Source organism: Semicossyphus pulcher, unplaced genomic scaffold, assembly GCF_022749685.1.
Source record: "Semicossyphus pulcher isolate SPU_LCO1_2020_fin unplaced genomic scaffold, fSemPul1.0.p SCAF_2, whole genome shotgun sequence".
In the NCBI taxonomy this organism is placed as follows: domain Eukaryota; kingdom Metazoa; phylum Chordata; class Actinopteri; order Labriformes; family Labridae; genus Semicossyphus; species Semicossyphus pulcher.
The window spans coordinates 12,113,229-12,140,125 of NW_027211693.1; the positions used below are offsets into that span (position 1 = coordinate 12,113,229).

The following is a 26,897-nucleotide window of genomic DNA, read 5'->3' on the forward strand; positions in this document are numbered from 1 at the left end:
TCAACACAACAATGGCGCATGGGGAAGCAGTGTTTCCTCTAGGATTTTTTTTAGCAGCAGGGTAGAGGGTTTGTTGTACCACCCAGGTATGTGCGCATGTGCACGTCATATCAAAACTATTGCTGTCAGGTGATTAAAAAAATGAATCTAATTAATTACAGGTTTTGTAATCAATTGATTTCAATTAATCTCATATATCAATGATTTCTGTGATCACATGTAGACTTACCCTCTTTCTAGATGGTTATTTCTTACCTAGAAACTTTAATTGTACTTTCTTCTTCACCTCATTAAGTTTTAAATCACAAACTTCTTTAATCTGAACACTTGGCTTCAGTCCCCCAACACACCTGCACCTCTCAACCCGCCCCCCAGCCACCCCCACTTCTGTCTGTCTCTCTGGCTGCTGTGTTGACTGTCTTCATCAGCAGTCTGTTTAATTAAGTCACTCTCTTCTCTTTGGCAATTCAGTTCTCACCGCACGTGAGCCGCGTGTGCACAAGGGACGTTATTAATGACGTAGCGATCCAAACGATTGATCGTTACCAAATGACATCAGCTTTTACAAGCTTTATAAACCGCAACAATCAATGCATTTACAGTCCGGACGTACGGAGTTAGAGAGACAATATCTCCTCATTTCAGTATAATATTGTGCAGCTCGCTGGAGGGAGATCGCCAGGGAGCTGAAAGTTTGATACTGAGCGCACAGCTGATATGGGCACGTGCATTGTTTACACTGCATATTAGAACTGCATATATATGCCATGACAGCGATGCGTAGCGGACCCTCTTTTGCCGTTAGAAGTAAACTGGTCCGCTGTTGTTTATTTGGTTGCCAAGACTTCGCGAGTTCACTATTTCAGTGCTCTTCCTCAATGAGGAGAGGATGGACGATCGTTGATTTGAAGCTGAAATCAAAGAGTCGTTTAATTACAATTTCTGAAGCAGCGGCTGAAACAATTCACTAAATGTAAGTAGCGGAAACACTGCTGCTTCTCCAAGTGTTACAAAATAAAAGAATGACACATTGTCATCCCAGTGGTAGATGTGCACCCGGGGACAGCACACACAGGCATGATGGGGGAAAAGGCGATCATTGTCACACCGCGGTGAGGTTTGTCTTGTCTTGGATTTTTGTCTCGTAACTTCCTGTTTTATTTTGAAACCTGACTCTCCTCTCGTTTCAGGTCACTTGCCCTTCCTCATGTGTCACCGGTCTGATTGTCTCCCCTGATCCCTGATTGTTTCCACCTGTTCCCCACTACCCTCATGTGCTTATAGTCTGCGTCTCCCCTTTGTCTTTTGCCAAAGTGTTTCGTCCTTGTCCGTGCACCCAAGCCCTTATCCACAGTCACAGTCGGTTTTGCCAAGAGTTTTTTGCTACGCCACGTAAGTTGTTTTCTGTTTCCTCCTTTGAGAGTGATTTTTTCGTTTGTTAAAGTTTTCTAGTTTAGCATCGATTTTGTGTTATTTTGTAAACTGTTTTCTTTCCTCCCTTTTGGAGCGAATTTGTGTTTAATTAGTATTAGATAGTTGTAGAGCCTCCTTTTTAGGTGAGCCTTTTTCTTTTGTCCCGTTGATCAGTAGTTTTGGTTTTCCTCCTTCGGGAGCGTTTTGATTTTTAGTCTAGCTTTTGTTTTCCTCCTACGGGAGCGATTTATGTTTTAGGATCTTCCCTGTTTCTAGTGTGTTTTTTGTCTCTCCTTTTACTGGAGATTTTCCTATTTAGGAAGTTTTATCTTCCGCGAGTTATCTTGCCAGGACTTAGTTATTTAGGGAGTTTTTCATAGCCCAATTGTTTGTCACTCTTCAAAAAGGATCAGAAATCAATAAAGTGTGCTTGTACGTGATATCCTCTGCATCTGAGTCCTCATTTTAGTCCAGGCCTGACATTACACTTTGGCCAGTATGGACTCAGCAGGGATAGAACAGCTCACAGCAGCCCTGCGAGCCCAAGAAGCCCGGCTCTCCCGTCAGGAGGAATTCCAGACCGCCATGGCTTCCCAGATGGGGCTTCTCTCATCACAACTTCAGGGCCTGCACGATCATCTAGTGCAGACGACTACAGCACCTGAGCCTCCGGTAGTAGCGGCTGCTACACCCGTGATTCCCGTCCCGACTGTGCCGGTCGTTGGAGCAGGATGTAAATTAGCCCCACCAGCGCGATTCTCTGGTGAACTGGGGTTATGTAAAACATTTCTTATAGACTGCTCCATACATTATGAACTAAACCCCCATGCTTTTCCCACTGACCGATCCAAGATTGCATTCATGATTTCCCACCTTGCCGGAAGAGCCAAGGCATGGGCCTCGGCAGAGTGGGCCCGAGATTCGCCAGTTTGCAGATCCCTCACCGAGTTTGAAACGGCGCTGCAGAAGACTTTCGACCCGGTAACGACCGACCGGGAAAAGGCTCGGGAGCTGAGCGGGCTGAAACAGGGCAGCGACTCCGTATGTGACTACGCCATCCATTTCCGCACTTTGTCGGCGGAGAGTGGCTGGAATTCTACGGCCTTATACGACGTGTTTCTGAAGGGGCTGGCAGCTCCTATCCAAGACCTTCTGGTCCCCTTGGACCTACCCACGGATCTCGACTCACTCATCGCACTCGCAATCCGGACGGACAACCGAACCCGCCAACTCAGGCAGCAACGCATCACGAGACCCACAACGATGGAGAGACCCCTACGCACTCAAGCACCAGGATGGTCGACCACCCGTCGATCACCGCCAGAGCAGCGTCAGTATCCCCCTCCAGAAGGAGAGGGAGAGCCCATGCAGCTGGGAAGAGCACGACTAACACCCGAGGAGCGACGGAGACGTCTACAGGAGGGCCGCTGCTTCTACTGCGGTGAACCCGGTCATCTCGTCGCCACCTGCACTGCCAAAAGGACCATGGTGGTGAGTGAATTTAAAGTTTCAGGCATCACCTCACGTACTCTCACGACAGTCCAGGTAATGCACCACACCACCACTGAACTCAAGGCGCTCATAGACTCGGGGGCTGATGAAAGCTTGATGGACTGGGAACTAGCAGAACAGCTGGGCCTTAACACGGAACTTTTAGCTAAGCCCATCAGAGCTAAAGCCCTTAATGGACAGGAACTTTTCACGATCACACATATCACAGCACCTCTCAAATTGTGCATTAACAGTCACCAGGAGAACATTCGTTTTTATGTATTCAAGTCACCTTCACAGACTCTAATTTTGGGACAGCCATGGTTATATCGTCACAATCCCCATATAAATTGGAGAACAGGAGAGATCCTGGGCTGGGGAGGGGACTGTGTGAACGACTGTCTGAACCTCTCGGTTCGGGAGGAGGAAGTCACAGGCATTAATTTGGTCTCTGTTAATCCCGCCACAGATCCCAATTACCCGGACCTGAGCTCCGTGCCTTCCTGCTACCACCACCTCAAAGAGGTTTTTAACAAAACCAAAGCCCTATCACTCCCTCCTCACCGACCCTATGACTGTGCCATTGAGCTGATTCCAAGCTCCACCATTCCCAAAGACCGCCTGTACGCGGTTTCTGGGCCAGAGAGGGGGGCCATGCGGGAGTATATCGAAACCTCCCTGAAAGCAGGGCTGATTCGCCCCTCATCATCACCAGCCGGAGCCGGTTTCTTCTTTGTGGGCAAGAAGGATGGCTCCCTAAGACCCTGTATTGACTACAGCCCACTCAATGACATAACTATAAAGAACCGCTACCCACTCCCTCTTATGTCATCTGTGTTTGACCAGCTCCAACAGGCCAAGGTCTTCACCAAGTTGGATCTTCGCAACGCCTATCACTTGGTGCGGATAAGAGAAGGTGACGAGTGGAAGACCGGGTTTAATACCCCTAGTGGGCACTATGAGTACAAAGTCATGCCTTTTGGCCTCACAAATGCTCCTGCCGTGTTCCAGGCCATGATTAATGAGGTGCTAAGAGACTTTCTTGACCATTTTGTGTATGTTTATCTGGATGATATACTTATCTACTCCCCTGACCTGAATAAACACCAAGACCATGTAACTCAGGTATTGAAAAGACTGCTAGAAAACAAACTCTATGTCAAAGCAGAAAAGAGTGAATTCCATGCCGACACTGTCTCCTTCCTGGGCTTCATTGTAGCTCCTGGAAGAGTGCAGATGGACCCGGCTAAAATTAGCGCTGTGGTCGAGTGGCCTACACCTGATAGCCGCAAAAAGGTTCAGCAGTTCCTTGGGTTTGCTAACTTTTACAGGCGGTTCATCAGAGGCTTTAGCGCAATAGCTGCTCCTCTCCATGCTCTTACCTCCACACAGGTGCAGTTCCACTGGTCTCCAGAAGCTGATGCTGCTTTTCGTATCCTCAAGCATCGCTTTACCTCGGCTCCCATCCTCACCCTGCCAGACCCTCGACGACAGTTCGTGGTAGAGGTGGACGCCTCCAACGAAGGGGTCGGGGCCATCCTCTCACAGCGGGCAGAGCAGGATGGTAAGATGCATCCTTGTGCCTTCCTATCACGGCGGCTATCCAAGGCGGAGCGGAACTACGACGTTGGTAACCGGGAGTTGCTGGCGGTCAAACTCGCTCTGGAGGAGTGGAGACACTGGCTCGAGGGGGCTGACCATCCATTCATTGTCTGGACAGATCATAAGAATCTAGAATACATCAAGAAAGCCAAAAGACTCAATTCTCGCCAGGCCAGGTGGGCGCTATTTTTTAACCGATTCTCTTTTTCTCTCTCATACAGGCCGGGGTCCCGAAACGTCAAGCCAGACGCCCTGTCTCGTCTCTTCGACCCCGAGCCTGTTGCCAAGGACCCAGAAACGATCCTCCCACTTACCTGTGTGGTTGGAGCACTGACTTGGCAGATAGAAAATGAGGTTAAGCAGGCTAATGGTGAGGCTCCGTCACCTAGTGGGTGCCCAGAGAATCGTTTGTTTGTCCCGGTTGATTTGCGCCCACAGGTGATCCACTGGGCCCACACCTCGCTGCTTTCCTGCCATCCGGGAGTTCGAAGAACGATGTTCGTTATCTCCCGGAGGTTCTGGTGGCCCTCCATGGAGCCGGAGGTCCGGGAGTACGTAGAGGCATGTTCGGTCTGCGCCCGAAACAAGACGTCCTCCGGGTCACGCATGGGTCTCTTGCAGCCACTTCCCATCCCCTCCAGACCGTGGTCCGACATCTCGGTGGCCTTCGTCACGGGGCTTCCGGTCTCTCAAGGTAACACCACTGTTCTCACAGTGGTGGACAGATTTTCCAAGATGGCTAGATTCATTGCTCTGCCAAAACTGCCCTCCGCCAAAGAAACGGCGGAGATCATGATTATCAATGTTTTTAAGGTTCACGGATTTCCCAAAGACATTGTCTCAGACCGGGGCCCCCAGTTCGTCTCCCGGTTCTGGAGGGAGTTCTGCCGGCTCATCGGAGCTAAGGCCAGCCTGACCTCGGGTTATCACCCAGAGGCCAACGGCCAGACCGAACGCCTCAACCAGCAACTGGAAACTGGCCTCCGGTGTCTGGTCTCTCAGAACCCCTCGACATGGAGCAAACACCTGGTCTGGGTCGAGTATGCCCACAACCTACTGCCCACCTCGGCCACAGGTATTTCACCGTTCAAGTGTGTGTTTGGTTACCAGCCCCCTGTTTTCGCAGACAACGAGCTGGAGGTGTCTGTACCCTCCGCCCATGCCATGGTTCGCCGCTGCCACCGCATCTGGGCAGCCGCCAAGCAGGTATTGATTCGCCAAGGGGACCGGGTCAAGAAAACTGCGGACCGCAAGAGACGGCCCGCCCCCGCCTACCAGCCAGGACAGAGAGTGTGGCTCTCCGCCAATGATCTACACCTCAAAGTCCCTTCCAAGAAGCTGGCTCCGCGGTTCGTGGGTCCGTTTCCCATCACCAAGCTCACTGGTCCTGCAGCAGTTCGCCTTCGTCTGCCCCGATCCCTCCGTGTTCACCCGACCTTCCACGTAAGCCGGGTCAAGCCCGTCAAGGAGAGTCCAATGGTCCCAGCCGCTGCCCCTCCGCCGCCCCCAGAAGTGATAGAAGACGGTCCGGTGTACAAGGTCAAGCAGTTGCTGGTGGTTCGCAACCGGGGCCGAGGTAAACAGTATTTGGTGGACTGGGTAGGATATGGTCCTGAGGAGAGGCAGTGGGTTTCGTCTCGCTACGTTGTCGACTCTACACTAATCACGGACTTCCACAGGGACCAGCCTGGGCCGTCAGGAGTCGGCCCTAGAGGGGGGGCTACTGTCACACCGCGGTGAGGTTTGTCTTGTCTTGGATTTTTGTCTCGTAACTTCCTGTTTTATTTTGAAACCTGACTCTCCTCTCGTTTCAGGTCACTTGCCCTTCCTCATGTGTCACCGGTCTGATTGTCTCCCCTGATCCCTGATTGTTTCCACCTGTTCCCCACTACCCTCATGTGCTTATAGTCTGCGTCTCCCCTTTGTCTTTTGCCAAAGTGTTTCGTCCTTGTCCGTGCACCCAAGCCCTTATCCACAGTCACAGTCGGTTTTGCCAAGAGTTTTTTGCTACGCCACGTAAGTTGTTTTCTGTTTCCTCCTTTGAGAGTGATTTTTTCGTTTGTTAAAGTTTTCTAGTTTAGCATCGATTTTGTGTTATTTTGTAAACTGTTTTCTTTCCTCCCTTTTGGAGCGAATTTGTGTTTAATTAGTATTAGATAGTTGTAGAGCCTCCTTTTTAGGTGAGCCTTTTTCTTTTGTCCCGTTGATCAGTAGTTTTGGTTTTCCTCCTTCGGGAGCGTTTTGATTTTTAGTCTAGCTTTTGTTTTCCTCCTACGGGAGCGATTTATGTTTTAGGATCTTCCCTGTTTCTAGTGTGTTTTTTGTCTCTCCTTTTACTGGAGATTTTCCTATTTAGGAAGTTTTATCTTCCGCGAGTTATCTTGCCAGGACTTAGTTATTTAGGGAGTTTTTCATAGCCCAATTGTTTGTCACTCTTCAAAAAGGATCAGAAATCAATAAAGTGTGCTTGTACGTGATATCCTCTGCATCTGAGTCCTCATTTTAGTCCAGGCCTGACAATCATTAGGTAATTGCAACAGGTATGTGCAGAGACGTTTAGGGTATGTGGACACAGTTGTGAAGTGTTATTGCACCTGTGAGGGCGGGACAACTGCGGTTGATTGGTTGAAGGAAATTTATGAAATGATAAATATCATACATAACCACACCCAATTTAACCCCAGCGTCAGGGAAGTTAACAAAGAAAGAATGGCAATAACTCGAGTTTGGATTAAAAGTAATTTCTAAAACTTTTAAGATGCTTACTAGTATGTACATCAGACCCTAAATTACACAGAAGGATTTTATGGATTTGGGTTTACAGCGGCTTTAAGTGGCCTTCACTCCTCACGCACATCAATGAGATTTGGCCACCCTGTGATCGATTTGTTGCTTTTCCATCCTTGGACCACTTTTGGTAGGTCATGACCACAAGCCGACCGGGAACACCCCACAAGATCTTCAGGTCTGGAGATGTTCTGACCCAGATGTTAGTCATCACAATTTGGCCCTTGTCAAAGTCGTTCACATCCTTACGCTTGCCCATTTTTCCTGCTTCCAACACATCAACTTTGACGACATCATTTTCATTTGCTTCAAGTGCCACCCACTGACAGGTGCCATTGTAACAAGATCATCAATGTTATTCAGTTCACCTGTCAGTGTCTGAACTGCAGAAAAAAGTCAGCTTAAAGTCCAGGTGAAAAGTTTGAGAGATTTCTGATCTCACTTGCAGGCCACCTGGGTAATGTCGCAAATTTTTTGAGTGCCATGCATGTATGAAAGAGGCTAATGTGTATCCACATGTCGGCCAAATATATTTGCTTCTGGTTACAAAAAAACAACATTGCGACAGCCAAACTCCTAAACCTGAGGCTTCAAAGGGAGAGTTCAGATACCAATGGCTGAGTTAACTCTATGTGCACTTCTTTAATACAGTCTATGGAAAATACAGAATAAAAATGTGTCTTTGATGACCATAGAAACTCTGTTTCCTCTTCACCACGAAACATGAAACAAGCTGGCTGCCTGTATTGCTTCATGTGCTCGGGCTTAATCGTTTTTTTTCCACTGTGGTGATACAGTGTAATATCATCATAACAAGTGGCCAATCAAAATGCTCTGCAGTTGTTCCCTCCCACTCGATATGATTATATCTAGGACAGACATCTTCTCGTACATGCTAATTTTAGTGCTGTCTGAAGTGGACTTACAACAAAATGCTGACTGTCTTTGTTTTACTTCTGATGCTCAGACTGAGTCGTAAGTATATGTAAAACTTTCAAATGTGTTCAAGATGTATTTTAAGTTCAGCACAGGGCATACATTTTATTTCCTGGTTGTTAATAACCAACATGTATTTCTTTATTTTCTTCAGGATGCACAGACGATCAGACCTTTGAGACAAAGACTGTTGGTGCTGGAGGTGATGTGAAGCTGACGTGTCCCCGCGACACCTCTTGGACTAAAACACAGTTATTTTGGTTCAGGCTAGTTTCTGGAGCCTTGTCTGACTTTTTGGGAGGAACATATCCCTTTGAATACGACGGTGTTATTGAAACTCCTGGCATCACAGCAAAACAAGAGCCTGGAACATTTGTCCTGATTATCAGTCAAACACAGCTCAGTGATTCTGGACTTTACTTTTGTGTTAAACAAACACTAGTTGATATGACCCTTTTGAAAGGAACATTTCTGACAGTAAAAGGTAAATAAAATACACCAGGTAGACTTTAATATCCGTTTAAATTGTACATTATTAATAGGAAAGTGTCAATGTATAAATTGTAACTAGTAAAACATGTTTATATTCTCGTTTGAATTTCTCAGGACGTGCACCTGACATCACTGCCGTCATTCAAGACTTATCCTCTGATCCAGTCCGTCCAGGAGACTCAGTGACTCTGCAGTGTTCACTCCTCTCTGACTCTGACTACAAAACATAAAACATGTCCAGGACAACACAGCGTGTTCTGGTTCGGATCCGGATCAGATGAATCTCATCCCAGTGTCATTTACACTCTTGGAAACAGAACAGATGAATGTGAGAACAGTCCTGAGGCTCGTTCTCCACAGAAATGTGTCTACAGCTTCTCTAAGACTGTCAGCTCCTCTGATGCCAGGACTTATTACTGTGCTGTGGCCACATGTGGAGAGATACTGTTTGGAAAAGGAACAAAGCTTAACATTGAAGGTAAGTTAGAATTTCATAGAAATCATTGATTATAATTAATTTAGAATCTGGTTAAATCCATTGGATTGATGCGACACAAAACTTTTTTTCTTATCAAAAACCTGCTAACTCTCAGTATTTTATATGTTTGTCAGCAGACGACATGCAGCATTTGAAGAAGACCAATACAGTTATATTTCTGTTATCAGCTGCTTTGGCTTTAAGTCTGATTGTCATCGCCTTCCTGATTTATACCATCAAGACAAAATCTTTTAAAGGTAATTAAAATTTCTCATCCATAAATCTATCAAACAGTATTCAGCAAAATATGAACTTTGTGCCTCTTAGTGTAGATTAACGTTCTCCATCTTTGGTTTGATTGTTTAACACAGCTGCTGTTGCTCTGCCCACAAATGCTGCAACAGCCAGTGCGGAGAAGCCAAGTCAGCAGGTAAGATCTATAAAGAAAAGATGAAACTGGAAGAGATTTTGGATCTTCCATCTCACAACCTTTTTCTGTGTGTTTCCTCAGAGAAATGAGGACATGTTGGTTTATTCTGCACCAGCCTTTTCAAAGAGAACTGGCAAAGCAGAGAGAACGAAGAAGAAGAGGAACGTAACAGCAGCAGAGGGAGAGACTGTCTACAGCGATGTCAGGGCTTTTGTGTAGACTAACAATCCAAACAATGTGTACAGTGTATCTTTGACTATTCGTTTGAATCAGCTTTTTGAAAGAGAAGGAAGGTTAAGGAAGGTTTCCTGTCTCATTTCTCAGTCACTCAGTTTTAAAGCTATTGATTTCACCTTTTGTGTCAATGCAATGGAAAATAATTTCATTAAATGACAGTGATGTTTGTGGATTTGTGTCGCTTCCTTCCCTAAAAGGCAGACTTTTATTTTGAAAGATGTACAGTTATTAAATCTATTGATCAGGCCGCCCCCTTTTCAGATCCTTCATTTTATAATTGTGTAATTTTTTGTTTCATGTTTAATTTGTTAGCAATCATATTTTTTTATGACTGTACTGTGCTAGTATTAGAAATCAGAACTGGTGGACTGCATTTCTTGTATAAAGTTTGCATCATAATAAAGATAACTATGATAACACTTAAGGCTCAAACTGCTTCTTTATTTTTTTCTGACATAATGGCAACAATAAGAATAAGTTCTATGCACCGCTGTGTAAGCGCAGAATCACAGAGCTGCTAGCGTGGCTGTAAAGTCTTCTTCTTGTTTAGGCCAGTAAGACGTGGTATCTTCCAGTGCATACCAGAGGTCATAGCATTGAAAGGTCAAATAAAAGCAGTTCTGATTCAAACCAAATGTTTCACAGAGAGTGTGAATGCTTCATAATGACAAGAAATTGTGTGACAGGAAATGCACTTTGAACGTCAGCGATAAACAATCAGATATGTTTGATGGGCTTAACTTTCAGGACTGGTGCTAATCATTGTCTGGCCCCATCTCACTCTATTTTTTATAGAACAAGTGTTTTAAGTGTGAGTTTGTGCCTTAATAACTTTGTCTGATTATCCAGAAAAAGATTTGAATCCTTGCTAAAGTCTGTACTAATGTGCATCACTTGGAGCAATGATGGACCACCAGCTTGTCAGTGAATCAGCATGTAAATGAAAAAGAAAAAACATGAACTAATATTCATCTGCAATAAACTGTATGGTCACATCTTTTGAAACACAACGACAATCTCTTTCCACCTATTATGTACACTATTAAAGTTGCTGAAGTTTGGAGAGAAGGATGGTATAACAACTGTGTATACTGTGCTCTTCCTGCTGATGTGACTGACAGGCAGAGTGGGCGGGTCATCACTGATGGGTATGCCACCGGGAGCAATCATTGTACACTCTCTCAATTTGGAAGTTTGGACCAAGCAGACACCTTTGTGGCTGAGAAATGAAGACAACATGGAAGTGCCAAAAAAACTGCAGTTCCTCAGGTGGCCACTTGACATTACATGACATGTTCGCTCTGTCAGTGTTTGTTCTACATTGATTCATTTTTTGTGGCTCCTGCATGGGAGTCAGGATTGTTGTTGGGTTTTCCTGTAGAGGGTGGTGGACCGTTGTGATGGCTGGACCGGGTATTTTAAGTTACTTCCCACTGCCCTCTCACCACAGAATTGTGCGTTTAAGCTACAGTTCTACAAGCTCTCTTGGCTTCTTTAGTGATAAATGAACAACTCTAGCAGCAACCAAATCAAAAAGATTGTCATTCTGTGGGAAGCACGATGGCTAACCAGCTAATAAGACAGCTAATAAATTAGCTGGAGGTGTAGACTATAGGTTTAATGACATGGAGTTTGCCAACCCCTCGCTACTCTCCAGATCCACCCTCTCTTCTGTATATGGTCATTTTTGGATACAGAAACCCAACATGGCGACGGGCAATATGCCAAACTCTTCAAAAAGCCAGTTGACAAACCAATGTGTGACCTCACATGGTGGCTACATCCATCATACAGTCTATGGTGTGGACTGACAGCCAGACAGGTGCCAGTTAACTACCTGTGAACTGCCAAAGCCCCAACTTCTTGATTGATTTTTAACTCATTAAACATTTTCCAATTGGGACTCTGGCCTCAGTTGCTAGTTTCAAGACTTTTAAGGACTGCATGGTGTTCATTTTGTAAATATGGTCCCATTCACAGTAAAATTGACAATAAAGCAGGGTATGTTTTACGGCCTGGCCACCTGTGATTGAAAAGTTGCTACCATGGGGGGCCGTCAAACAGGACAGAGACATAATAGTCATTTAATTATCAACTGTGGTAAGACTTTCTCAGCAGATCCTTTAAGTCCTGTTGCGAGGTGGGGGTGATCGGACTTGTTTGTCCAGCACATCCCACAGATGCTCGATTGGATTGAGTTCTGGGGACTTTGGAGGCCGGGTCAACACCTTGAACATGTTGTCGTGTTCCTCAAACCATTCCTGAACCATTTTTGCAGAGTGTCAAGGCACATGATCCTGCTGAAAGAGGCCACTGCCATTAGGGAACATGTTTCCATGAAGAGGTGTACTGGTCTGCAACAATGTATAGGTAGGTGGTACATGTAAAAGTCGCATCCAAATGAATAGCAGGACCTGAGGTTCCCCAGCATAACATTGCCCAAAGCATCACACTACCTCCGCCAGCTTGCCTTCTTCCCACAGTGCATCCTGGTGCCATGTCTTCCCCAGGTGACGCACATGCACCTGACCATCCACAAGATGTAAGAGAAAACGTGATTCATCAGATCCGGTGACCTTCTTCCATTGCTCCGTGGTCCAGTTCTCATGCTCACATGCCCATTGTAGGTGCTTTCAGTGGTGGACAGGGGTCAGCATGGGCACCCTGACTGCTCTGCGGCTATTCGGCACCATACGCAACAAACTGTGCTGCATTGTGTGTTCTGACACCTTTCTATCAGAACCAGCATGAACTTTTTCAGTAATTTGAGCTACAGTAGCTCTTCCATTATATCAGACCACATGGGCCAGCCTTTGCTCCTCATGCACATCAGTGAGATTTGCCCACCCATGACCCTGTGATAGATTTGTTGCTTTTCCATCCTTGGACCACTTTTGGTAGGTAGCTACTGACCACCGAGACCGGGAACATCCCACAAGAGCTTCAGTATCTGAGATGCTCTGACCCAGTCATTTAATCATCACAATTTGGCTCTTGTCAAAGTTGCTCACATCCTTGTGCTTGCCCATTTTTCCTGCTTCCAATACATCAACTTTGACAACAAAAGTTTCACTTGCTGCTTAACATGTGCCACCCACAGACAGGTGCCATTGTAATGAGATAATCAATGTTATTCACTTCACCTGTTAGTGGTCATAATGTTCTCGCTAATCGGTGGCTGGACTGCAGGAAAAAGTCAGCTTAAAGTCCAGGTGAACAGTTTGAGAGATTTCTGTTCTCACATGCAGGCCAACTGGGTAATGTCGCAACGTTTTCACGAGTGCCGTGCACCTGTGAAAGAGGCTCATGTGTATCCACATGTCGGCCAAATATATTTGCTTCTGGTTACAAAAAGACATCATTGCGTCAGCGAAAATCTCAAACTTGATGTTTCAAAGGGAGAGTTCAGATACCTGTTAGTGAGTTAACTCTATGTACTCTGCTTTAATACAGTCTATGGAAAATACAGAAGAATAATTTGCCTTTCATTACTGCAGTTAAACTCTGTTTCCTCTTCACCACGAAACATGAAACAAGCTTGCTGCTTGTATTGTTTCATGTGCTCAGGCTTGAATGATTTTTTTCCACTGTGGTAATACAGTGTAATATCATCATAACAACTGGCCAATCAAAATGCTCTGCAGTTGTTCCCTCCCACTCGATATGATTATATCTAGGACAGTCATCTTCTCGTACATGCTAATGTTAGTGCTGTCTGAAGTGGACTAACAACAAAATGCTGACTGTATTTGTTTTACTTCTGATGCTCAGACTGAGTCGTAAGTATATGTAAAACTTTCAAATGTGTTCAAGATGTATTTTAAGTTCAGCACAGGGCATACATTTTATTTCCTGGTTGTTAATAACCAACATGTATTTCTTTATTTTCTTCAGGATGCACAGACGATCAGACCTTTGAGACAAAGACTGTTGGTGCTGGAGGTGATGTGAAGCTGACGTGTCCCCGCGACAACTCTTGGCTTAAAACATACTTATTTTGGATCAGGCTAGTTTCTGGAGCCTTGCCTGAAGTTTTGGGAGGAACATATCCCTTTGAATACGACGGTGTTATTGAAACTCCTGGCATCACAGCAAAACAAGAGCCTGGAACATTTGTCCTGATTATCAGTAAAACACAGCTCAGTGATTCTGGACTTTACTTCTGTGTTAAACAAAGAACACTTAAAATGACCCTTTTGAAAGGAACATTTCTGACAGTTACAGGTAAATAAAAAACACCAGGTAAACTTTAATATTCTATAAAATGTACATTGTTAATAGGAAAGCGTTTATAATTGTAACTAGTGAAGCATGTTTATTTTCTGGTTTTAATTTCTCAGGACGTGCACCTGACATCACTGCCGTCATTCAAGACTTATCCTCTGATCCAGTCCGTCCAGGAGACTCAGTGACTCTGCAGTGTTCACTCCTCTCTGACTCTGACTACAAAACATGTCCAGGAAAACACAGCGTGTTCTGGTTCAGATCCGAATCAGATGAATCTCATCCCAGTGTCATTTACACTCTTGGAAACAGAACAGATGAATGTGAGAAAAGTCCTGAGGCTCGCTCTCCACAGAAATGTGTCTACAGCTTCTCGAAGACCGTCAGCTCCTCTGATGCCGGGACTTATTACTGTGCTGTGGCCACATGTGGAGAGATACTGTTTGGAAAAGGAACAAAGCTTGACATTGAAGGTAAGTTAGAATTTCATACAAATCATTGATTCTAATTAATTTAGAATCTGGTTAAATCAATTGGATTGATGCGACACAAAACTTTTTTTCTTATCAAAAACCTGCTAACTCTCAGTGTTTTCTAGATTCGTCAGCAGACGACATGCAGCATTTGAAGAAGATCAATACAGTCCTGTTATCAGCTGCTTTGGCTTTAAGTCTGATTGTCATCGCCTTCCTGATTTATACCATCAAGACAAAATGTTGTAACGGTAATTAACATTTCTCCTCCATCAGTCTATCAAACAGTATTCTGCTGAATATTATCTTTTTGTTGCTTTGTGTAAATTAACAATCTCCATCTTTGGTTTGATTGTTTTTAATCCAGCTCCTGTTGCTCTGCAAATTCAACAGGTAAAGTATTTACAGGTAGGTTCATCTTCAATAAAAACATCAGTTTCTTGTTTTAACTTCACCTCTGTTTTTTTCTCAGAGCAATGAGGACACAAACATTTATTCTGCTGTCACCTTCACCACGATGAGAGCTGACTGTGGTGCAGTGAAGGGTACAAAAGCAGGGGAGAGAAGGAGGATCTACGCTGCTGTGAAGGCTTTTGGGTTGCATTAGGTACATGTAGGTCCAGTCCGAGGTCAAACTTTCTTAACTGGCTTTGTGGGCTAAAAGTCCTGATCGTGGCGCTACAGCAGCTGCTAAATCCAAAAATGTGGGAAACACATGAATAAGTCGTACATGCGGCAACTTTGCAACTGACATCAAATGTAGGCAGAGTTGATCAGAATTCTTCTTGTGCTTCTCGATTCAAGGAATTATAAAGTTCTAGTTCAATCTCCTCCCACAGTTTTGCTCAATTGACACCAGACTTGCTCAGCATCATCCTTAGACTCCACAAATGATCAGCCAGATTTTGGATCTTTTTAACAATGCCGTAAACCGGCAAACACAGATTTATGACAAATGACAGATGTATTCAGTTTTTATCATGTTTACTGTTGCAGGCGATGGAAAAACGAACATCTCCAAACGACAGTTTGTCACAGATTGATTAAAACTAAAGTCCAGGTATCATGAAGTTGTCTAAGAGAAATATTAAAATTATATATATTTTTTATTGTTAACAAATATTCGACAACAGTTTGAACTCTGCCTTACAAGTTCAAGACCTGGGAGATGCAAAAGGAACAGTTTATACCTACTCAGGCCGTGTGATGGTTGAACAATGGTTGGATGATATATTTGGTCTGAACTGTTCTGCTCAAAATGCCTGGCCTCAACTCATTAAAGGTTACTGACACTCTAATGTTGCTTTCTCTGTAACGTGGATTAATGGCAAGATTCCCGAACTTTAACTGAAGAGATTTTAAGAAAAATAACATGATTTCAATCACAACTTGATATCAGCCAGTACTCGGTCTGGTTACACAATCAAAAGAAAGTCAGAGGTCATATTAGAAAGTAAATTTTTTACATCATCAGTATAAAACCTGTTCAATACCGAAACCAGTAAATGTATTTATGATTTATGCATCATGCTTTTTCTTGTTGTTTCCTGTGTGACTTCCTTATTGTTTGTAAAATGGTTCTAACTCTTTATAACTGTTAATATGAATTAATAAAACATGCTGTGTTGCTGTCTTGTGGCCTCTCTACAAGCGTAGTTCTTCTGCAAGTTATTTTCCTCAAAGATAAAGTGTCAAAACTCGAGTCACATTCTAACTCTCAGTTTGCTACTTGTCCTTATTCTGACATACGACCAACTCTTGTGTGGTTCCACATCCAGACACTCCCTCGTGCCCTGCAGTAACCCCTTTGCTGTCCTCCACCTGACCTTTTACCCCCAACTCACCTGCTTCTTATTTCTCTTAACCTGCAGGTAAATCTGAAACCTCAAAAACCTCAAACCTCACTGACCGGCCTTTGGCATTGAACTGCTGTGTATCTGCCCACAGCAACTTTGACCAACTGTAGAGCAGAGCACATCTAACAAAAACACATACACAACATTTCCTGCTGTTCACACAATTCATTTTTCTGTTAGAAAAACGTGCTTAGGCCTTCTGCATGTCTGCACTGCACAACAAGCAAAGCCACATGCAACAGCTTCACTGACACAGGCTGTGGTTGTCTGTTTCTCCCCCCTTTGACCAACCTTCAAGGCTGTTTGCTCAGAGCAGAGCCGACTGCGACTGTGACAGGATGTGTAGTGAGGGAAGAGCTGCATGAGGTTTCTGCTGGCTAGTTTCAATTTGTTCATAAAAATGACAAATAATTACTTTGTTGTGTTTTTAAACATGCAACCATATAATGCACATGAATATTAGATCATATTACTTTTCATTTAACTTCAAATTCATTGACAAGATTATCGTCCATCATTGCTCAAAGAGATGCACGCAAAAACAGACTTCTGGGACGGCTTTGATTATCGGACAAACTCATCTTCAAACTCTTGCTGTCGTCAGAAAGAGCGAGGTGGGACCAGTGAAAGATTAGCACCTCCCCTCTCTGGCAGCACCGACCAGTGAAGAGTGATAACTTGCTAAATAACAGCAATCATATATCAACATTTACCTACATCTGTAAAGGCTTTTGATTCTACTAATAATGAATAACATGGTCCAACGCGGTCCTAAGTTTTTGGTCCAACCTAGGTGTTAGGTGTCAACAATTTGACCACACGTGCACACACACAGAGAAACACACATTCACTGTCACCACTGACGACCAAATGATGCATGGAAACTTTAGCATTGTGGTGGTTTGGCTTTAATGTGAGGTGTGAATACGAAGAGGCTTTTTGTCCTTGAGCACACTCTGTTTAACCTTCAGGAAGTTTGATTTAACTGGGGTTTTTTTTACGGTCTTAAAATAGCCAGTGAGGTTTTTTATCACACTTTCTGCAGTCTGCACTCTTCACTGGCCGGTGCTGTCAGAGAGGGGAGGTGCTAATCATTGTCTGGCCCCACCTCGCTCATTTTGTCTAGAACAAGTGTTGAAAGTGTGAGTTTGTGACTTCATAAGAAAACTTTGTCTGATTATCCAGAAAAAGATTTAAATCGTTGCTAAAGTCTGCACTAATGTGCATCACTTTAAGTATTGACGGACAGACAGCTTGTCAGTGAATCAGCATTTAAATGCAGAACAAAACATGAACTAATATTCATCTGCTATATACTGTATGGTTGCATCTTTAAAACACAGCAAAGACGATCTATCTGTCCACCTGTTATGTACACTATTAAAGTTGCTGAAGTCTGGAGAGAAGGATGGTTTAACAGACCTCCCCCAACTCTGCATGCTGTGCTCTTCCTGCTGATGTGACTGACAGGCAGAGTGGGCGGGTCATCACTGATGATGAGGAGCATCTGCTTTGGTTGGCTCACAAAACATCTAACATGGCTCTTCTGTGTCTGTAGATGGCAAATGGCTGGAGACTTTTTTTTTAACAGATCAAACCAATTAATTGATTAATATTAAAGTCAGTGGTACAGAGGTTTTAGGAGTTTTTATTAGACCATTACTAGTTTTTATTAGGATAATTGTGGAAAAACTGATTGTAAACTCTATCTCAGTCGGTTTGGACCAAGCAGACAGCTCTGTGGCTGAGAAAATGAAGCCAGCACTGAAGCACCAAAAAGTGCAGTTCCTCGAATGGCCACTTGAGGCTGGTTCCAAAAGCGAGTTAACCTCCATTAGGCCCTATATTTAAATACCCAGCTTTACAGCAAATTCAACATATTTACAGCCTGGCACAAAAATGTTGCTTTGCCAGTTTCTATATAACTGTAATGGGAGGGCTGGTTGCTTTGAGTGACAGGTGGGGCTGCTAGCTGTGTGCTAGGTGTCACCTCAGCTAATTAAAACACTTGGCTTAACTTCTTGACCGTGTTTGTGTTGTTGGTGTGTTTTGGGGATTTTTTCATCCAAAGTGTCGAGCTAATGAGTAGACCATATAGGTTTAATAACATGGAGTGCCAACCCCTCGTATCTACAGATCCACCCTCTCTTCCTGGACGAGCAGCTAGACGGGTGCCAGTTACAAGGTAGGCAACCCAACTACTTAACTGACTTTTTACCTTATTAAGCATTTATTGGGACTCTGGCCTCAATCGCTAGTTTCAAGCCTTTTCAGGACTGCGTGATGTTCACTTTCTAAATATTGGTCCCATTTAGAGTAAAATTGATGATAAAGCAAGGTATGTTTTAAGGCGTGGCCACCTGTGATTGGTAAGTACCTACCATAGGGGCCTGTCAACCAAGATTGAGACATAACAACGGCTACTTTCACGCTTGAACTCTTGAACTTTAGGTTTTCACATGCAGCCCACCTGGGTAATGTCACGAAATGTTGATTTTTTTTTCATTTTTATTCTGTGTAAAAGGCCAAATTTGTATCCTGTCGTCCAAATGTGGTCGCTTGTGGTTACAAATAAAAAATATTAAAACGGCCAACATCCCAAACTTGATGCTTTAAAAGGGGGTTGACAAACCAATGGGTGACTTAACTGTTTCTTCATCCTCTACAGAAGAATAATTTGTCTTTGATTACTGTAGTTATACTGTGTTTCCTCTTAGCATCAAATATAGACACCCACCAGGAAACATGAAACAAGCTTGCTGCTTGTATTGTTTCATGTGCTCGGGCTTGAATGATTTTTTTCCACTGTGGTAATACAGTGTAATATCATCATAACAAGTGGCCAATCAAAATGCTCTGCAGTTGTTCCCTCCCACTCGATATGATTATATCTAGGACAGTCATCTTCTCGTACATGCTAATGTTAGTGCTGTCTGAAGTGGACTTACAACAAAATGCTGACTGTGTTTGTTTTACTTCTGATGCTCAGACTGAGTCGTAAGTATATGTAAAACTTTCAAATGTGTTCAAGATGTATTTCAAGTTCAGCACAGGGCATACATTTTATTTCCTGGTTGTTAATAACCAACATGTATTTCTTTATTTTCTTCAGGATGCACAGACGATCAGACCTTTGAGACAAAGACTGTTGGTGCTGGAGGTGATGTGAAGCTGACGTGTCCCCGTGACTACTCTTTGGATTTATATAATTTATTTTGGATCAGGCTAGTTTCTGGAGCCTTGCCTGAAGTTTTGGGAGGAACATTTAGCTTTGACTCCAACGAGGTTAACAAAAGTCCTCGCATCACAGCAAAACAAGAGCCTGGAACATTTGTCCTGATTATCAGTAAAACACAGCTCAGTGATTCTGGACTTTACTTTTGTGTTAAACAAAGAACACGTAATATGACCCTTTTGAAAGGAACATTTCTGACAGTAAAAGGTAAATAAAATACACCAGGTAGACTTTAATATTCTTTAAAAATGTACATCATTAATAGGAAAGTGTCCATTCATACATACAGTTTATTGTAATTGGTAAAGCATGTTTATTTTCTGGTTTGAATTTCTCAGGACGTGCACCTAACATCACCGCCGTCATTCAAGACGTATCCTCTGATCCAGTCCATCCAGGAGACTCAGTGACTCTGCAGTGTTCACTCCTCTCTGACTCTGACTACAAAACATGTCCAGGAAAACACAGCGTGTTCTGGTTCAGATCCGGATCAGATGAATCTCATCCCAGTGTCATTTACACTCTTGGAAACAGAACAGATGAATGTGAGAACAGTCCTGAGGCTCGCTCTCCACAGAAATGTGTCTACAGCTTCTCTAAGACCGTCAGCTCCTCTGATGCCGGGACTTATTACTGTGCTGTGGCCACATGTGGAGAGATACTGTTTGGAAACGGAACTAAGCTTAACATTGAAGGTAAGTTAGAATTTCATACAAATCATTGATTATAATTAATTTAGAATCTGGTTAAATCCATTGGATTGATACAACACAAAACTTTTTTTCTTATCAAAAACCTGCTAACTCTCAGTATTTTCTATATTTGTCAGCAGACGACATGCAGCATTTGAAGAAGACCAATACAGTTATATTTCTGTTATCAGCTGCTTTGGCTTTAAGTCTGATTTTCATCGCCTTCCTGATTTATACCATCAAGACAAAATGTTGTAACGGTAATTAGAATTTCTCATCCATGAATCTATCAAACAGTATTCAGCAAAATATGAACTTTGTGCCTCTTAGTGTAGATTAACGTTCTCCATCTTTGGTTTGATTGTTTTAACACAGCTGCTGTTGCTCTGCCCACAAATGCTGCAACAGCCAGTGTCGAGAAGCCAAGTCAGCAGGTAAGATCTATAAAGGAAAGATGAAACTGGAAGAGATTTTGGATCTTCCATCTCAAAACCTTTTTCTGTGTGTTTCCTCAGAGAAATGAGGACATGTTGGTTTATTCTGCACCAGCCTTTTCAAAGAGAACTGGCAAAGCAGAGAGAACGAAGAAGAAGAGGAACGTAACAGCAGCAGAGGGAGAGACTGTCTACAGCGATGTCAGGGCTTTTGTGTAGACTAACAATCCAAACAATGCAAGGATTTTCTCATTAATGCAAAGATAGATAGATAGATTTATTTTTTGGAAGACTATGACTACCATGTGACCATAGCATAATGATAATATTTATTTTTATAAACTTAAAAATGTACAGTATATCTTTGACATTATATTTGTTTCAATCTGTAAAATCTGCCTTTAATTGTATGAATACCTTGTGTGTGTGTGTGTGTGTGTGTGTGTGTGTGTGTGTGTGTGCGCGTGTGTGTGTGTGCGTGCGTGTGCGTGCGTGTGTGTGTGTGTGTGTGTGCGTGTGCGTGTGTGTGTGTGTGTGCGCGCAACCTTTTGCTTCATAAGGCAGACTTTTATTTTGAAAAAGATGAACAGTTATTAAATCTATTGATCAGGCCGCCCCCTTTTCAGATCCTTCATTTCATAATTGTGTAATTTTTTGTTTCATGTTTAATTTGTTAGCAATTATCTTTTTTTATGACTGTGCTGTGCTAGTATTAGAAATCAGAACTGGTGGACTGCATTTCTTGTATAAAGTTTGCATCATAATAAAGATAACTATGATAACACTTAAGGCTCAAACTGCTTCATTATTTTTTCCTGACATAATGGCAACAATAAGAATAAGTTCTATGCACCGCTGTGTAAGCGCAGATTCACAGAGCTGCTAGCGTGGCTGTAAAGTCTTCTTCTTGTTTAGGCCAGTAAGACGTGGTATCTTCCACTGCATACCAGAGGTCATAGCATTGAAAGGTCAAATAAAAGCAGTTCTGATTCAAACCAAATGTTTCACAGAGAGTGTGAATGCTTCATACTGACAAGAATTTGTGTGACAGGAAATGCACTTTGAACGTCAGCGATAAACAATCAGATATGTTTGATGGGCTTAACTTTCAGGACTGGTGCTAATAATTGTCTGGCCCCACCTCTCTCTATTTTGTAAGTGTTTAAAGTGTGAGTTTGTGCCTGAATAACTTTGTCTGATTATCCAGAAAAAGATTTGAATCCTTGCTAAAGTCTGTACTAATGTGCATCACTTGGAGCAATGATGGACCACCAGCTTGTCAGTGAATCAGCATGTAAATGAAAAAGAAAAAACATGAACTAATATTCATCTGCAATAAACTGTATGGTCACATCTTTTGAAACACAAAGACAATCTATCTTTCCACCTATTATGTACACTATTAAAGTTGCTGAAGTTTGGAGAGAAGGATGGTATAACAACTCTGTATACTGTGCTCTTCCTGCTGATGTGACTGACAGGCAGAGTGGGCGGGTCATCACTGATGGGTATGCCACCGGGAGCAATCATTGTACACTCTCTCAGTTTGGAAGTTTGGACCAAGCAGACACCTTTGTGGCTGAGAAATGAAGACAACATGGAAGTGCCAAAAAAATTGGAGTTCCTCAGGTGGCCACTTGAGGCTGGCTCCAAAAGGAGTAAACCTCCATTAAGCCCCATATTTAAATACCCGACAAAAACTGTGTGCTAGGTGTCAACTCAGCTAATTCAGAAACTGAACTTAACCTTTTGACCTTGTTTGTGTTGTTGGTGCCTTTTGGGGATTTTATTTCATGCAAATGTTGAACAAATAAAATGGCTTGCTTTGTGGTTAGCTATACTAGCTGACCCCCAAGAAGTCTGTGGTCCAGCTTTTTTCATTCGTGAAATTCTAGTATTATTTTATTAAACGTGAGCCGAATTAGCAGCTATCTATTTCTGTGCTCACCATTTCATGACATGTTCGCTCTGTCAGTGTTTGTTCTACATTGATTTATTTTTTGTGGCTCCTGCATGGGAGTCACGATTGTTGTTTGGTTTCCCCCAGAGGATGGTGGACCGTTGTGATGGCTGGACCGGTTATTTTAAGTATAACAGCCCACTGCCCTCTCACCACAGAAGTGTGCATTTGAGCTATAAGCTTTCTTAGCTTCTTAAGTGATAAACAACTCGAGCACCAACCAAATCAAAATGATTGTCATTCTGTGGGAAGCACGATGGCTAACTAGCTAATAAGTCAGAATTAGCTGGAGGTGTAGACTATAGGTTTAATGACATGGAGTTTGCCAACCCCTCGCTACTCTCCAGATCCACCCTCTCTTCCATATGTGGTCATTTTTGGCTACAGAAACCCAACATGGTGACGGGCAATATGCCAAACTCTTCAAAACGCCAGTTGACAAACCAATGTGTGACCTCACATGGTGGCTACATCCATCATACAGTCTATGGTGTGGACTGACAGCCAGACAGGTGCCAGTTAACTACCTGTGAACTGCCAAAGTCCCAACTTCTTGATTGATTTTTAACTCATTAAACATTTTCCAATTGGGACTCTGGCCTCAGTTGCTAGTTTCAAGACTTTTAAGGACTACATGATGTTCATTTTGTAAATATGGTCCCATTCACAGTAAAATTGACAATAAAGCAGGGTATGTTTTACGGCCTGGCCACCTGTGATTGAAATGTTGCTACCATGGGGGGCCGTCAAACAGGACAGAGACCTAATAGTCATTTAATTATCAACTGTGGTAAGACTTTCTCAGCAGATCCTTTAAGTCCTGTTGCGAGGTGGGGGTGATCGGACTTGTTTGTCCAGCACATCCCACAGATGCTCGATTGGATTGAGATTTGGGGAATTTGGAGGCCGGTTCAAAACCTTGAACTTGTTGTCGTGTTCCTCAAACAATTCCTGAACCATGTTTGCAGTGTGGCAGGGCGCATGATCCTGCTGAAAGAGGCCACTGCCATTAGGGAACATGTTTCCATGAAGAGGTGTACTGGTCTGCAACAATCTTTAGGTAGGTGGTACAGGTAAAAGTCACATCCACATGAATAACAGGACCTGAGGTTTCCCAGCATAACATTGCCCAAAGCATCACACTACCTCCGCCAGCTTGCCTTCTTCCCATAGTGCATCCTGGTGCCATGGCTTCCCTAGGTAAGCGACGCACACACCTGTCCAACATGATGTAAGAGAAAAAAAGATTCATCAGACCAGGCCACCTTCTTCCATTGCTCCGTGATCCAGTTCTGATACTCACATGCCCATTGTAGGTGCTTTAAAGGCCCTGGAAACTCGGCTTGAAATAGCAAAAATGCATATATGATATCAGAGCTGAGTGTGTCATAAAGCATCCACAAATTCTGAGTGAGGGGTCCGCCTGTCCGCGTTCTCATGGCAACTGTCAACACAACAATGGCACATGGGGAAGCAGTGTTTCCTCTAGGATTTTTTTCAGCAGCAGGGTAGAGGGTTTGTTGTACCACCCAGGTATGTGCGCATGTGCACGTCGTATCAAAACTATTGCTGTCAGGTGATTAAAAAAAATGAATCCAATTAATTACAGGTTTTGTAATCAATTGATTTCAATTCATCTCGTATATCAATGATTTCTGTGATCACATGTAGACTTACCCTCTTTCTAGATGGTTATTTCTTACCTAGAAACTTTAATTGTACTCTCTTCTTCACCTCATTAAGTTTTAAATCACAAACTTCTTTAATCTGAACACTTGGCTTCAGTCCCCCAACACACCTGCACCTCTCAACCCTCAGCACCTCTCTGATATTGAGCGCACAGCTGATATAGGCACGTGCATTGTTTACACTGCGTATTAGAACTGCATATATATGCCATGACAGCGATGCGGAGCCGACCCTCTTTTACCATTAGAAGTAAACTGGTCCGCTGTTGTTTATTTGGTTGCCAAGACTTCGCAAGTTTACTGTTTCTGTCTCACTCAGAGAGGAAGATTAATCGCGAGCCGAGAAGTGTTATTGCACCTATGAGTGCGGGACAACTGCGGTTGATTCGTTGAAGGAAATGCACAAAGTGATAAATATCATGCATAACCACGCCCAATTTAACCCCAGCGTCAGGGAAGTTAACAAAGAAAGAATGGCAATAACTCGAGTTTGGATTAAAACTAATTTCTAAAACTTTTAAGATGCTTACTAGTATGTACATCAGACCCTAAATTACACAGAAGGATTTTATGGATTTGGGTTTACAGGGGCTTTAAGAGGCCTTCACTCCTCACGCACATCAATGAGATTTGGCCACCCTGTGATCGATTTGTTGCTTTTCCATCCTTGGACCACTTTTGGTAGATCATGACCACAGCAGACCAGGAACACCCCACAAGATCTTCAGGTCTGGAGATGCTCTGACCCAGTCGTTTAGTCATCACAATTTGGCCCTTGTCAAAGTCGTTCACATCCTTACGCTTGCCCATTTTTCCTGCTTCCAACACATCAACTTTGACGACATCATTTTCATTTGCTGCCTAAAGTGCCACCCACTGACAGGCGCCACTGTAACATGATGATCAATGTTATTCAGTTCACCTGTCAGTGTCTGAACTGCAGAAAAAAGTCAGCTTAAAGTCCAGGTGAAAAGTTTGAGAGATTTCTGATCTCTCTTGCAGGCCACCTGGGTAATGTCGCAAAATTTTTGAGTGCCATGCATGTATGAAAGAGGCTAATGTGTATCCACATGTCGGCCAAATATTTTTGCTTCTGGTTACAAAAAAACAACATTGCGACAGCCAAACTCCTAAACCTGAGGCTTCAAAGGGAGAGTTCAGATACCAATGGCTGAGTTAACTCTATGTGCTCTTCTTTAATACAGTCTATGGAAAATACAGAATAAAAATGTGTCTTTGATGACCATAGAAACTCTGTTTCCTCTTCACCACGAAACATGAAACAAGCTTGCTGCCTGTATTGCTTCATGTGCTCGGGCTTGAACATTTTTTTCCACTGTGGTAATACAGTGTAATACCATCATAACAAGTGGCCAATCAGATTGCTCTGCAGTTGTTCCCTCCCACTCGATATGATTATATCTAGGACAGACATCTTCTCGTACATGCTAATGTTAGTGCTGTCTGAAGTGGACTAACAACAAAATGCTGACTGTATTTGTTTTACTTCTGATGCTCAGACTGAGTCGTAAGTATATGTAAAACTTCCAAATGTGTTCAAGATGTATTTTAAGTTCAGCACAGGGCATACATTTTATTTCCTGGTTGTTAATAACCAACATGTATTTCTTTATTTTCTTCAGGATGCACAGACGATCAGACCTTTGAGACAAAGACTGTTGGTGCTGGAGGTGATGTGAAGCTGACGTGTCACCGCGACACCTCTTGGATTAAAACACAGTTATTTTGGATCAGGCTAGTTTCTGGAGCCTTGCCTGAAGTTTTGGGAGGAACATATCCCTTTGAATACGACGATGTTATCGAAACTCCTCGTATCACAGCAAAACAAGAGCCTGGAACATTTGTCCTGATTATCAGTCAAACACAGCTCAGTGATTCTGGACTTTACTTTTGTGTTAAACAAACACAAGTTAATATGACCCTTTTGAAAGGAACATTTCTGACAGTAAAAGGTAAATAAAATACACCAGGTAGACTTTAATATCCGTTTAAATTGTACATTATTAGAAGGAAAGTGTCAATGTATAAATTGTAACTAGTGAAGCATGTTTATTTTCTGGTTTGAATTACTCAGGACGTGCACCTGACATCACTGCGATCATTCAAGACTTATCCTCTGATCCAGTCCGTCCAGGAGACTCAGTGACTCTGCAGTGTTCACTCCTCTCTGACTCTGACTACAAAACATGTCCAGGAAAACACAGCATGTTCTGGTTCACATCCGGATCAGATAAATCTCATCCCAGTGTCATTTACACTCTTGGAAACAGAACAGATGAATGTGAGAACAGTCCTGAGGCTCGCTCTCCACAGAAATGTGTCTACAGCTTCTCTAAGACCGTCAGCTCCTCTGATGCCGGGACTTATTACTGTGCTGTGGCCACATGTGGAGAGATACTGTTTGGAAAAGGAACTAAGCTTAACATTGAAGGTAAGTTAGAATTTCAT

At 43.2% G+C, this 26,897-nt stretch overlaps 2 protein-coding genes across 2 annotated transcripts; both read left to right on the top strand.

Moving 5' to 3' along the window:
- Positions 1-12,157: 12,157 nt before the first annotated feature.
- On the top strand, positions 12,158-15,043 carry LOC138598494 (uncharacterized). Its single transcript, XM_069670288.1, has 4 exons — positions 12,158-12,236; positions 13,761-14,090; positions 14,207-14,563; positions 15,036-15,043. Exons 1-4 carry the CDS (start codon positions 12,158-12,160, stop codon positions 15,041-15,043), a joined length of 774 nt encoding a protein of 257 aa, XP_069526389.1.
- Positions 15,044-19,527: 4,484 nt separating this feature from the next.
- Positions 19,528-26,858, top strand: LOC138598495 (uncharacterized; the record flags this gene model as incomplete). The annotated part of the gene is made up of 4 exons (XM_069670290.1): positions 19,528-19,861; positions 19,993-20,349; positions 26,072-26,401; positions 26,524-26,858. Coding segments are annotated over 4 exons (1,356 nt in total), but the record flags the coding sequence as incomplete, so codon positions are not given.
- Between the last annotated feature and the right edge of the window lie 39 nt (positions 26,859-26,897).

Bases quoted from the DNA above. Each gene is read 5' to 3' on its own strand.
- LOC138598494 (XM_069670288.1), top strand. From the start codon at position 12,158: ATGATCCTGCTGAAAGAGGCCACTGCCATTAGGGAACATGTTTCCATG. The intron at 12,237-13,760 runs GTAGGTGGTACA...TATTTTCTTCAG, and splicing joins TGGTCTGCAACAATGTATAG to GATGCACAGACGATCAGACC. The intron at 14,091-14,206 runs GTAAATAAAAAA...TTAATTTCTCAG, and splicing joins AACATTTCTGACAGTTACAG to GACGTGCACCTGACATCACT.